General features: G+C 40.4%; 2 protein-coding genes across 3 annotated transcripts; both read left to right on the top strand.

Annotated features, from left to right (window-relative positions):
- Window positions 1-11: 11 nt before the first annotated feature.
- On the top strand, window positions 12-7,459 carry LOC308084707 (gamma-aminobutyric acid receptor-associated protein-like 1). Its single transcript, XM_080427531.1, has 5 exons — window positions 12-211; window positions 3,034-3,123; window positions 3,580-3,658; window positions 5,450-5,568; window positions 6,928-7,459. The coding sequence occupies exons 2-5, from the start codon at window positions 3,034-3,036 to the stop codon at window positions 6,991-6,993; spliced, it is 354 nt and encodes a 117-aa protein (XP_080283657.1). The 5' UTR covers window positions 12-211; the 3' UTR covers window positions 6,994-7,459.
- Window positions 7,460-10,544: 3,085 nt separating this feature from the next.
- LOC308084698 (CD209 antigen-like protein C) lies at window positions 10,545-14,656 on the top strand. 2 transcript variants are annotated; one of them, XM_080427521.1, is made up of 6 exons: window positions 10,545-10,763; window positions 11,240-11,347; window positions 11,549-11,677; window positions 12,706-12,851; window positions 13,110-13,207; window positions 14,111-14,656. In XM_080427521.1, exons 1-6 carry the CDS (start codon window positions 10,655-10,657, stop codon window positions 14,235-14,237), a joined length of 717 nt encoding a protein of 238 aa, XP_080283647.1. In that variant the 5' UTR covers window positions 10,545-10,654; the 3' UTR covers window positions 14,238-14,656. The 2 variants fall into 2 exon arrangements, with proteins under 2 accessions (XP_080283647.1, XP_080283646.1); XM_080427520.1 differs by having other exon boundaries at window positions 11,540-11,677.
- The last annotated feature ends 54 nt before the right edge of the window (window positions 14,657-14,710 follow it).

Genomic DNA, 14,710 nt, shown 5'->3' with positions numbered 1-14,710 from the left:
AGGCCTTAGCTGTATTTGTTGTTGTTTCTCTGCAGAAGAAATAGACCCCTCCAGTCGACATCTTAGGCTTCTGCCTGGTCGATGATCGTTGTTTAGAAAGTTATTGACCATAACGGGAGTTTTATAATAAAACTGACCCATTGGGATTAGGCGGGATTTGCGCGGACATTCGAAGATTCCTTTTGTTTCTTTTTTTGTGTTTTCTTTAAAGGTGAGTGTTGTGTTGTTTTCTAGGCTGACATGCAGCAGCTAACTGACGTTGTCGTTACTCGATCGTTCTCCAACTAACCAGTGCCACACGTCAAGTCACCGTATAGCCACTTGTTTGATAACTAGGACGTTAAAATATTAATAAACAGGCCAACATTATTGATTGGTGCCAATTCTGGTTCGTTTTGGACTCACCTGGAACAACGGCCATAACATTGTTCGTTTAAACCTAGCTCTAGTCCATAGCGTTCTCCTTAACGCTATGTTACTTTTCAGCCGTTGCTCAGCATGCCCGAACACCCCCAGTAGCGCAGCCTCGTCTGTAGTAAATATTTAAAAAAAATACGCTTTTACTACTCACCAAAACAAAGATGTTGAAAGCCTACTTTCCTCAGTGGGAACACTCTGAGCCCCCCACCTCACGTCTAAAATACACTTTTTGGCCAGAAAAGAAAATATTCCACTGGATGGGGAAATATTTTAGTTACTCCACTGCGCCCCCTACAGATCTGGTCAATGTATTCTTTTCAATTGACAAGATCTGTAGAGGGCGCAGTGGAGTAACTAAAAGATTTTTCCTTCAGATTAAATATTTTCTTTTCTGGCCAAGAATTGTATTTTAGACGTGAGGTGGGGGGCTCCGAGTGTCCCCACTAAGGAAAGTAGGCTTTCAACATCTTAAAACCGTATTTGTTTTGGTGAGTAGAGAAGGTGTCATTTTGTTTTACTACAGACGAGAGGCTGCGCAGCCTGGCTCGAAAGTAACATAGCGTTAAGGAGAACTCCTTCTAACGCTATGTACCAGAGCTAATGTTAGCTTATTTATCTACGCTAGTGTAGTGTAGTAACTTCCAGTTAGTTTTATACCTGGCTGCAAACCTCCACATTTAAAACAATAAGGTTTTGAACATGAACCGAAGGAAACCCATGAACCAAGCCCTGCATTGTGGGAAATGACGTGGCGTCACCTCCTCAACTCGTGATGATGATGGCTCCATATGACCTGACCAACAATAATGTCACCAGAACATTATGTCATCCCCCCTGTTCACTGTTTTGTAGCCTCCATCGTTGAGCTTATCATGTCAACAAATAAATAAAACCTGCAGGCAACATCCATAATAAAAGGTTAGATGTTCCTAGGCAGTGTTGCTTATTTAGGCTGCATGATCTGTTGGCCCTAGAATGGCTGTGATATTACATACATTTCAGTATCTGGAATGCACGAAATGTATGTAATAACACAGCCATTCTAGGGCTAGTAGATCTGTATGCTCTTTCAAGCTATCAGTTGCATTTGACTGGATGCACTTGATTGCATCACGCAAGCAAACCTTTCCCCCTGGCTTTAACTTTATAAATGTTTGTTATTTTATTATTGAAATTCTTTATTAGGAATAGCCCCTTGAGATGTAGCATCTCGTTTTAGAGGGGATCCTAGGTACATGATACACTGTATAGACATTTAAAAAAAAAAAAAAAACACAAACACAAACAAAAAAAAAACAGAGGGGGAAACAAAACATTAAACAACAAAAAGCAATTACAACAAACAATAGCAGATATGACAAAACAAGTAAACAAACAACAAGACAGATGACAGGAACCACAACAGAACAGGACAGACAGACAGACAGACAGGACAAACACATAAAACAACAGAACATGTAAAGCATAAAAATGGAACATTAAGTCAACACAGACAGAACAATATTGTGAATGTCAGTATATTTAGAGTGATTAATAGAGGTTATATGACAATGTTATAGTTATGAATTAGTTATAGACATGTACATACACTCTCAAAGTAAGAAGACAGCGTATTTCTGAACAGATAATAAGATGAAATGGAACGAATATTTGCCGGTAGGTTATTCCAATCTGAAGGAGCTTTAAACATAAAGGCTTTCTTGGCTGTTGCTTTTGAAAAAGTGGGAACAGTAAAGTAGAGTTGGCTGGAATGCCTCAAGTGATAATTGGAGGAAAATTGATCCATGTATTGTTTTAGATATTGTGGGTATTTGAAATGAATACATTTGAAGATAAATTGTAACCAGTGGCGCTGTCTTCTTACAGTGGGAGAGGGCAGATTCAGACTTTCATACATTAAACAATGATGAGTTGTGAAAGAACATCCAAGAACAAATCTGCATAATTTATTGTAAACTGTATTGAGAGGAATAAGATTTGTTTTGGATGCTACCTGATATACAACATCTGCATAATCCATTATTGGTAAGATGAGTTGAAGTATAAGTTTCTTTCTAACAGAAAATGTAAGATAGTTTCTGGAACGGTAGAGAATACCAATACTGAGATTTATTTTCCTCACAATGTTATCAATATGGCACTTAAATGATAATTCTGATTGATAAGTCAAGATTGATAAGGTGATAATATACTGTGTTCATCTAGATAATGAGATAATTGGTTGTAAATTAACTTTTCAAATATTTTAACAGTAGAGCAGATAATTGAGATTGGCCGATAGTTATTAGGATCAAGTAAATCTCCCCCTTTGTGTAAAGGGGTGATACGAGACCACTTCCAGATAGAAGGTATTTCAAAATTAGTCAATGGCAAATTGAAAAGATCACAGAGTGGATAACTGATAATGTGTGATGCTAACATTAGAAATTTGTTTTCAATGCCATCTAACCCGGGACCACTACTCACTTTCAGATTATTAATGGCAGCCTGGACCTCAGCAGGTGTTATTTTCCTAAAGGAGAAGGAGCTGTTACAGGGCTGAAGGTTGTTACCAGCAATGTAGGGATTTTAACATACCAGTCTTAATATTTGTTTTGAATATGTGTTTCTAAGATGGGCAGTCAGTACCAGCGCACAGTACCCCTAGAGGTTAGGAGGGCAGAGGGAGAGAGAGTGCGTGCCAAGCATCCTGACAAAATACCAGTGAGTACATCCAACTGCTACCTAAGCCACTCATGTGGCTGGACTTCATACAACATTCAGGATGCACAAGTGTACTGTTGATACGTTGCAACGTTTTTCTTTTCAGTTTGGAATGTCTGCTGCAATGCAGAATGACCAACATTGAAAAACTGCAATAATTGTGATTAGCAATGGGGACCTTGTTAACAAAAACAAAATCTTGTAACCAGCATTATCATTTTATTAAGTATGATCATGCTTCCTTATATTTGTGAGCTGTCCCTATTTCATAAATGAAAACGTTAAAAGGAATGGTAGAAAGGGGTATCGGATTATAATATGTTGGTGCTGTCCAGTGAGGTCGTTTAAGGCCTTGAATGCAACTTTTAACTCGATGTAACATATCACCCAGTTACAGTTTGATCATGTGGGATAATGAATGCATGGTTTCACTCCTTTGTGTTTATTGTAAACCAGATCATTGTGGAGAGAGCAGCGAGGTCAAGAGCTCCTGACTTGGACAAGAAGAAATACCTTGTGCCTGCAGACTTGACAGGTGACACAGACACACACACACACACACACACACACACACACACACACACACACACACACACACACACACACACACACACACACACACACACACACACACACACACACACACACACACACACACACACATGATCTCCTCATATCAGAACAATGAGATTTAGGTTCAAAATCGTGTCCCTTTAATAAGCATTAAATCTTTGGGCTGTTCATCTAAAGCAGGGGTGGGCAGCTTTTATTTCCAGAGGGCCATACTGACTTCGATAAAGTGAGTGAAGGGCCACACATTGTACAATTGAAACTCGAAACACATAGTGCTGAATTATGTTAAAACTGTGTGAATATGGTAGACATGCCAGACTATTTTACAATAAGGTCCTTGCTTTCACAACAAGAATTTTCAGTTACAAAATGTTCTTTTTCTTTGTTTACAGCTGTACCATACTGTATCACTCTGGTATACCCTGAAGTTACAATGAAAAGATTACTTACATAAAACAATCCACGTCAATGCCGTATCAACTTTTAAATGAGCCTATACATTTATAAAGTATCTTATCTTATCTGATATGCACCACTCCTCCATAGGTCACTGATACAACACATTGCATTATGTTGCAATGTGTTTTAGTTATATGAATATGGACTCAAGGCAGACTGTTTCACTCTTACAATATAGACATAAAACATTTGAGTACATAAGTATAGAGGAATGCAGGTATGTACTAAAATTTTAAATATGAATTACTATTAATTGGAGTTGAGTTACATTAATTTGTCTCAAAACCATTAACACATGACAGCCTTTTAGAATGTAGATTTGTTTTGGGGATTTTGTTTTTCTTTGATGACTTGGCAGGCCGGATTGAGATGGTCAAAGGGCCGGACGCCCCCGGTCCATTTATTGCTCGCCCTATTATTCTTTAGCAGGTTGAGTTTCTCTTAAATCTGTGTGTGATTTCTATTATTGACATTCTTTTTGTTTTCTTCCACTCTCTCATTAAACAGAGATGTGTTATCTTGGATAACTTCAGGATTTCACTTTTTACTCTGTTATTTATTTACTTTTAGGGTAAACAAACTCGGTTATTTCTAATTGGAGAATAACAATTCTATTCTCTTTATTTCCGCCTGAATTAACATTTGAGGTCACTTCCTTGCAGTCCTCTTCCTACAAATAAATTGTGTACAATTAGAATTTAGGCATTTAGTAGACACTCATCTAGAGCAACGTACAAGTGCGAGATTGGGGTAAGCAGTGTAAGCATGAACCCTAGTCAACAAACAACAGTGTCAATAGTCATATAAGTGCAAAGAGAACAGTGTAGTAGTGCCTCAAAGAAACCAGGATACCAGGTAAACATTGAGCCTAGCATCTGTCCAAACAACATGCTTTTCTAAATAGTAACCAACATACAGTATATCTGCATAGCAAACTAGCATCCATCAAAAAAGGGGGACAAGAAGGAGTACAATGACAAAGGAGTGCGAGGGGGTGAGGTAGCGTCTGAAGAGGTCAGTCTTCTGACTATGGCGGGAAATTGCGAGTGAGTCTGCGGTTTCTGCAAGGGGGAGTTTATTCCACAGCTTGCGTAGCATTTAGCTTTCTTTTTCTCTTGTCTCTATATGTCGCAAGACGTCTCGACACAGAGCATGGCTCTTCCTCACACTCACATGCTGTGATTTGTTTTGTTCCACTTCAGATGAAATGAAAGCGTTTTTATTCTAAGTCAGATATGTCACCGACAATCTCTGTCTCTCTCTCTGTTCTGTTTCCCTCATTCCGTTCTCTCAGTGGGTCAGTTGTGCTTCCTCATCCGGCAGCGAGTGTCAATGCGGCCTGAGGAGGCACTCTTCTTCTTCGTCAACAACTCTCTCCCTCCGTCCAGCTCCCCTCTTTCTGCTGTTTATGAGGTAAGAACACTCCCCGCCTCCGCATACTCCAGAGTTGGAGACATGTTAACACTTTAATTCACACGTGCTGCTGGCGGCGGCTTCTCCCAAGATGGACACACACACACACACACACACATACACATACACATACACATACACATACACATACACATACACATACACATACACATACACATACACATACACATACACACACACACACACACACGTACACGTTTCTCTTCGGGAACAACCGGCCCCCACCCCCAACCAACATAAACACAAACATATGTCTCCTATATCTCCTGCACTCTCAGGATGTTTAAGTTTCAACTTACACACATTCCTTACCCCACACCAAGCAACCCGTGTACTAGACACTACCAAAAGTCACGTGGACGACATGTTGCTTCACTATCTATAGAAATATTCAGATAGCCTGCCAGTAAGTCAATAGACTACTAGACAAAAAGAAAAACATTCCATCTGTAAAGGGGCGGTGCCTAATGCTTGTAATTTAGCTGAAGCACCATCGCTGCTCTGTTGGCTTTTGTTTGCCTGGTGCTTTGGTGGACTGAATCATAGATTAAAAGAAGACTCACTCTGACAGCTAAGAATGAGTTTTACAGTGTTTTGCAGACATAAATAGTTTTTTGCACTTGCATACTCAAAATCGATATGAAGCAGATATTTATCATGATTTGTGTGCGTGGGGATCTCATTTTAAACAATCTTAGTGCTTTATGAGTTTTCCAGTTTAGTAGACCTTGTATTGTGAATTGTACTTCCATGTACTGTTTCTCATGTCTCACTAAGTAAAGTGCATCAATCAATTTAAATCAAGTCATGACAGGTCTCTGTTTCCATCCGATGAATGACTGACATTACTGATTACATCATTGCTAGCCTGTCCTTTGTATCTCATGAAAAACACATAACACGGTTACACATCATGTTGGTTTGCACTAATATTTTGCTCTCTGTTTAGTGTATCTAATTCTACAGTAAGTTTTATGACTTGCTGCAAGACAAGTCTCCCTATTTAAAACGATACGGTCATGAACTTGAGCCGAGGGGAAACCCAGCCAAGCCCTGCATTCTGGGAAATTACATGATGATGGCTCTATATGACCAGTGTCCTCTATGGGTCTATACTTCCCTTCTTTGTTCCCTCTACACCAAATCTCTTAGCCAATAAAAGTCGATCTACAAAACAATATGTTTGCTCACATCTGCTCGAAAGCCATCAGTTGAATTTGACTGGATCTACTGATTGCATCAAGTCAACCAGACTTGTTCTTAATGTGTGTTTAATAACCATAATAGTATAATGATGATGGTAAATGGTGTCTTTTTCTCTGTCTTCCTCTTGTCCAGCAACACCACGAGGAAGACCTGTTTCTCTATATGACCTATAGCAATGAGAGTGTCTACGGTGCCTGAGATGGGACAAAAGAGAGGAGTGTGTGTGTGTGTGTGTGTGTGGAGAGAGAAAGACAGCGAGGAAGAGAGAACAAGGAGATGAGAGGGAGAGCCTGGCTGAGTGAAAAGCTAAGGGTGTTTTGTAATGCTGTACTACCTTTTTTATTCCTTTTATGTTATTAGTCTTGTTTAGATAGATACTGGGTTGAAAACAGGTGGCACAAAGGTTGTGCACAGGGGCTGCGTCTGTCAGTATTTTGGGGTGAGCATGATGTGTTTAAGGATGCTTTGATAATATGCAGAGACATTATCATAATGGAATGAGGGAGGGCAAAAAAGAAAGAAAGTTAAAAAACAAAGCAAAATACTTAAGCTCTCTTCATTGTCATCTTTCTCTCTCAATTATCTGTATTTAATGCAAATAGTTCTTCTTTTTTTGTAAATTAATATCATACTTTTGTGGAAAATAAAGATGAAAATGCATGAATTACATTTGTTTTGTTTAGTTTTTTCTACACGGTGTGCCCAATTTGTTTGTAAATGAACTGTTTACATATCAATACTCTAAAATGTGATATCTTAATTTCTGCTCTGTAAGGGCTGGGTGTGACATAATGCCACATCCTTTATAAGTGTGTCTAGGAGGAAATCAAACAGAAAGGAGAAATCATCATAGGGAAGTGTTCCGACATCAAATTAGAAGACTGCTGGACTATTTGCGGAGGTTTTGAGCAAAATGTGTTTTTCAATTTAATTTGCAAATAACCTTATGTATTGGGGACACTTTTATGTAAATGGCACATTGTATTTGCAGTTCTGAGCTTAATTGGAATTTGCGTACGGTCTAGTGAGGAACAAATAGGGGATAAGAGGTGTTGACGGACTTGAAAGACTTTCCTGGGAAACAGAAAGTTAGAGGGACAGAAGAAAGGGTCTCCGCAGTCATGATGGAGCTGCAGGATATCACCAGAGCCCAGGAAGAAGAGCCACTTTATGAGGGAACAAGTGAACAAACGACCGAGGCCGGAACTACAGGTACGGTCAAAGAAATCTTGATATTGATGTGAGATCACTGCACAGAAAAATCCATGTCCTTTTTAATGCTCTCAGATTTAAATTGGCTCTGAGGATTTTACTTTGTAGTTATAAGTACAAATACAAACACAAAATCACCTTTAAGAAAAAGTTAAAAGAACGCCTGATGAAAACATGCCTGTACTAATCCCCAGACACACAAAGTTGAATGTGTAATAAGTGATTTAGTTATAGTTTTAATTGTACTACTTGATTGTACTTTTTTTTCTTTTTTTTTTTTCCTATTTTTATTTAGATTATAGTGATTGTAAAGTTGATGTAAGGAATGTCTCTGTTAAAATGTTTGTCTGTGTCGGACCCCAGGAAGACTAGCTTTTGTCATGGCAAAAGCTAATGGGGATCCTAATAAACAATAAACAATAAACAATAAGTATGACGTGATCACAAAATGAGTAATTTTCTTCAAATATTGTTTGTATTGTTATTTCCCCCCCATATTGCTCATCTGCAATGAAAGATTACCCCCACACTGCCCAACTTGCACGTTCCTTGAGAAAATGTATTGAAGCAGCGTTTTGGTCAGTGGCGACCTTCCTCAGGCATTATGGGAGGAGACCTTCCCATAATGCTCAAAATATTTCACATACTGTTCATTGTCTTTCGGCCTGGCGAGAGTATGTTTTACCCTCCGTCCGTCCGTGTGTGTGTCCGTGTGTCCGTGTGTCCTGTCCGTGTGTTAGCAGCTAATCTCCGGCACCGTTGGCCCGGTCGCTGCGAAACTGCACACACACTCCCTGGATGCCAATTCAGAAAGAATTTTTCACATGGGCCTGTTATAGCGCCACCTGGAGGCCGATTTGTGCAAAACCAATTATTTTATATTACTCCTACAGATTTTATCCAAACGTCATGCAAATCGGTACACAGTATCTCTATAGTCATGTGATCAACACGGATCTGTCCGATTTACCGTATTCCATCCTCATTGGCTAAGGTTGGCTTCCAAAATTTGCAGGATTGGTCCGTTTTACAAAATGCCTCAAATCATGAACGCAGCTTGTGATTTCCGTGAAATTTCACAAACACATTCCCATTAGGCCAAGGAGGAAATGACACCCTTTTTCACATTGGCCTGTTATAGCGCCACCAGCAGGTCTAATTTAGCGAAACACATTTTTGGAACAAAATGCCTCAAATCATGAATGCAGTGTCCGATTGCCGTGAACGACCTAAGAATAAATGGCACCCTTTTCACATTGGCCTATTATAGCGCCACCAGGAGGCCACAATAACGTACCTGACCTGGCGGAGACCTGTGCTCCGAGGAGCACTTTTTCTAGTTTAATATATAATCTGTTCATTTTTGAACAGATTAGTGGATTCTTTCATTTTATTTGACTGTTTGTCTTATCTTTTAACGCCTGTTTGTGTGGTCTCAGAGGCAACAGAAGCGGACGTCTACTCCAGCCTGCAGGGTCCATCTGAGGACATCTATGCACAGGCTATTCCTGACACATCTCTGCCTAACCGTAAGTCATGTACTGTAGGTCTGGGCACATTGTATAATTAAATAGTTCTTGTTGACCAAGAGGAAATAAGAGCACGTGAAAAGACTTGTTTTGGTGACATAATGCTTTGTCTTCTGCCTGCGTTCATGTAGTAATGCAGTAATTTCATTTCCCAGAAATAGAATAAGACCAAATGAGTTTTGGTGTCATTTTCTCTATTTAGTACAGCATGTGGTTCCCGTGTAAATAGCAGTCTTAAAATGCTCTTGCTCATTCTTTGTTGAAAGTGCAGAGGAAACAAAAAGAGGAAAAGAGAAACAAGGTTGTCACAATGTATCATATGGCCCTAAAAGCCCTAATAGGAAAGCAAGATTAAGTGACGCGCAGTTTGTGCCACAGATTTCCGGTCTCTGCACTGTGTCCAGCAGTGGGCTGCCTGCAAACTAGCCTGTGGCCTCCAAATGTCACACAATGAATGCTGCCTACTGTGTCACACTTCTCAGAGGTTTTCTCTGTTTTAGAGACACATTTGGCCTGAAGGGACTGCACTTGTTTTTGAGCAATATTAACAGCTTTTCAAGGTCTTAATACCCATGCACGCACACACACAGGAGCGTGCGCACACACACACACACAACGTACTAATTCAGAGAAGAAAGTGGAATGGTAGTCCAATCTGTTGTTTTGGAATACAATGTATTGCTTTTCAGGGTCAATCAGTCCTTCAGCCATGAACACACACACACACACACACACACACACACACACACACACACACACACACACACACACACACACACACACACACACACACACACACGCGCAAACATTCAGAAAGAGACAGAGAAGAGTAAAATAGATAGTTATACACACACTTAAACAGGAGAAAGACAATCAGACACACTTTCTGAGAGACAGAGAGATACTGTAGATATTTCGGAATTGAAGGGCAACCTCAAGGAACATCCCCCCATAAATAATTCAGTAATCAGTGAACACCACAGGTTGCCATAGAGACCGTCTCAGAACAGCGCCAGTGCCAGTGGTGAGTTACAGTAGGAGTCGGCTACACTGGAAGTCAGAACGGGACGTCGTAAACAAGCCTACACACACATCCACGCACCCACTTACAGGAAGGAATGTACATCAAATTCTGCCGCATTTATGACGTGGATAAGCCATCCGATGAGGCAGACAGAAAGCTGTCACCTGAGTCCAAGCTATCGGTTGAGCTGAAGCAGAATGAAGGTAGGTCGGAATGTTTTGCAGCCCTGGAGGCTGCACTGCAGAGAGGAGAAAGAGGTTCTTGAATGTAATGTGATCCTCTCCTTCCTTATGCACGTGGTAGTACTTTGTCTGTACTTGTTGCCTTTATGTGGAAATGTCATTAAGTTGACTGTGTACATCATGGACAATGACAAACCACTGTTCAGGTGTTTAGTCAGTCTTTATTGCCAAATCAAGTTCCCCTGACGCATGCTATCGTGGAACTACAGGATTAATTCAATGTAACACCCCCAAGTTAAATTAGCTAAGAGGATTTAGCTGTGTACTGATTTCACTGGAAATATCTCCCTGTCTGTCTGTCTGTCTGTCTGTCTGTCTCTCTGTCTGTCTCTGTCTATGTCTCTGTCTCTCTCTCTCTCCCCCTCGCTCTGTCTCTCTCTCTCTCTCTCTCTCTCTTTCTCTCTCTCTCTCTCTCTCTCTCTTTCTCTCCTGCCCAGGGGACAAGCCCACCAAGGGGAGTGTGCGTGTGTATCAGGCTGTGTGTCTGTTCCTCAGCATATTATGTCTGATTCTGTTGTTCATCATCATTTTCCAGTCTATGAAGGGTGGGTATCTGCAGACATTATATTCGGATTTAAACACAGTGAAAACAACATGTCTGCCAAACCCAAGTGGATTATTAATTGAATGTAGATCCATGTGGACAATTTTTTGCATATTTTCAGTAAATTGTGACAGCAGACATTGATGTGGGTGTGAAAATGTCTAGTGGTCTCTCACCTCTCCATCCTCTCCAGTTGAAGCAGAACACACACGCTGCTCCGATGGACTGGACCGGGTGACTGAGGAAGCTTTGGTGACCCAACAGGTGAAAGCCACGCAAGGTCATGTGTGCAACTATGAGACGTGCCAGGCTACGTTCCCAACGGTTCGACGTGAGTGTTCTGTCAGGTTGACCAACGCACCGTAGTTCAATACAAAACAACACCATCTCATTTCTATTTTTATAGTATAGCTGTAGCTCTGTGTAACTGCTGGTACATTGCTTTATAAATTAGAATTAGAATATTATTTTGTTAGTTGTTAAAAAATATAAGAATATAATTAAATTCACTTTTTAGAATCATAATCTAGTTTCACCATGTATACTCAAATTTGGCCACCACAGAAACAGGGTAACTGACATAACAACTAAATTGGGGAGGATTTATTTTCTTTTTGGCTTGTTTATTCCAACTGAATGAATTGACTTCTCAATTCTATGTTGTGATTAGTTTTCCTCTTGCCACTTACTGTATCACTTTTTGTACTTGTATAGGGCTCTACACACAGGCAGAGCTTTGAAATAGAAAGAGATGAGTCATCTCCGTTCACTCCATCGAGCTAATTCTTTTTACAGCAATGGCAGATCATGTAAATGAAGAATATTAATATTATATTAAATATTCAATCATTTATTGCCAAAACCAACTTACAGTTGATTTGGAATTTGTTTCAGTGTGCTCAGAGATAACAACAAGAACAAGAAGGAACGCTTGCCATCAGCCAATAGTTCCAAAAACTACTGTATAGTTACAAACATTCACTCCTCGTAATGGGTGTTGATGAAGCATGCGCAATACATATACTGTACAGTATAGGAACCAAATGACCTGTAGTGTTTCTGACCCCTCATTGATGCAATTCATCTCAGTGGCTCTACACACAGGTAATGACAACCTTTCCCTGTATATACTGTATTTTCGTACATGATATTGAGTACTGCATGGGAGGTACATGAAATTAAGTTCTTACCCTATAGTTACTAGTGAGAGTGCAGGGAGGGACGTGCACACGGAAATAAAGAGATCAGACTAAAAGTCTGGATAGAGGAGGTAAATGTTTCCGTCTCACAGACACTATAATCAGTGCGTGAGGATTCAGGACAGTTAAAATGTATTGTAATGTTGAATCTCCTCCGCAGTGTGTCGCCAGTGTGGTAAAGGCTGGTTGCACTTCGAGGGCTCCTGTTTCTACCTGTCCAGAGACAGACGCAACTGGAATCAGAGCAACGCCAAGTGCCAGGAGGAAGGGGGACACCTGGCTGTCATCACCAACCAGAGAGTTCAGGTAGGGTCACATTGTCCCACCCCATATCCCTTTCCTTCCTACCTTCCTCCTATTCATCCTTCCTCCTGTTCTTCGGTCCTTCCTCCCTTCCTCCCTTTCCGTAGCTTCCTCGGGTCCTGTTGGCTGCAGCCCACAACTTACACAGCCCTAGGTTAGCAACCCAGCCTGGCAGAGAAATGCGCTCCGCGGAGTGCCCCTTTAGTTGCTTTAATAGTCACTTTTATTCTCATCCTACTTGCATTGTTGTCATTTTTTCAGAACTTCCTGTCTGAGAAGGCGTTGTCGCTTTACTGGATTGGGCTGAGTCAACAAGGAAGTCGTTGGACCTGGGTGGACAACACTGGGCTGGGACAGAGGTGAGAGAGAGACCCCCGTGGACTTCTGTAACTCCTTATTCTCTAGTCTGGCCTCTGTAAACTTCTCCTGGAAGTCCCCAAGTCTCGCCTCATTACCCGGGGTGATCTGGCTTTTGCAGTCCAGGCACCCAGGGTTTGGAATGCCCTGCCCAAGGAACTGAGGCTAGCAAAATCAGTGTCTTCTTTTAAATCACTTCTGAAAACAAACTTTTATGTTAAGGCCTTTTCTTAGTGGTTTTGCCTTTTTATCAGTTTTTGTGTTGTTTGTTTTTTAATTGTTTTGTATGCCCTTCTCTGTTATTTTTGTTTTAATTATGTTATGATTTTATCTGCTCTTATGGTTATCATGCTGCTCTTTTATTTTGTTCTGTAAAGCACTTTGTAACCTTGTTTGGAAAAGCGCTATACAAATAAATTCATTATCATTCATTATCATTACTACACGTAACACCTTAGTGTTGTGTTGACATCTTTGTGGCCTATCGGAGTGAAGCACACCAGAGCCTCTGTATCTGTCTGTCACTGATGCCTGGCCCGGGATTGATTGACTCCCATGAGAGCTGTGTCTCTCAGCTTTCCTACTGTAGAAATACAAAAGGAGTGGACCACTCCCTCTTTTAACATAAAAACAACTATAATGTGATCATGGGAGAGGAACAGGGAAAACTGTAACAACAAACTGTCTTTATTGAGCAGTGCTACAGTATAAGATAAGATAGAATTTAATATCACCGTAGGCGTAGGGACATGTGTTCTGGTCTCCATCATGCAGTTCATAGTCTTCGTTTTACTCTTAAAACTCTTAACAATAAATCTGTTGGGTTAAGAAATAAATAAGCAGAAAATAAGCCTGATAAATAAGAAATAAGTTTCAAAGCATATCTGTTCTTCTGTCGTTGGCAGTTATTGGGACGAGGACAACTCCAATGATGACTGCGTGATGTTGGCTAAAGGGCAGCCAACAGACAAGAACTGGAGAAGGTTTGACTGCACTGGCATGACCTACTACATCTGCCAGAAGACGCTGTGACAACATCCAGCTACAAAGACACCACAACCTTTTCATTTAAAGTCTGACAGATCATTTCCACAGTAACAATTCAAATGATAATATCTACTCTACTGCATATTTCTATTGGTAGATTAGACATGTTTGTAGGTGGTGTGAAGAAGGTCTGTCCTGACTCTGGTACCACACAAATCAATATCCCATTCAGTATCTTCCCCACATCTCCACAGCTTTCTATCTCTGCCTCAAGTGTGTCACATCTATCTACAAGCTCTCAACACGGTGCATTTGCAACGCTTCGTGAGATTGTAGACACGCTACTTTTGCAATTTATGAATTTTTGTTGTAACTTTTGAAAAGTTTTAAAACATTTTTGCCTATAATGCTATGCCCAAAGAAGGGACACCAGTTATTTTAATAATTAAATTGTTTGATCTTGATTCTATCTTCTGTACATTTTTGTACTCTGTAGCTTACATGCTATCCAACTATGG

Source organism: Gymnoscopelus braueri (assembly GCF_963280865.1).
Source record: "Gymnoscopelus braueri genome assembly, chromosome: 4".
Taxonomy (NCBI): Eukaryota; Metazoa; Chordata; class Actinopteri; order Myctophiformes; family Myctophidae; genus Gymnoscopelus; species Gymnoscopelus braueri.
This window is presented reverse-complemented; position numbering and strand designations above follow the sequence as displayed.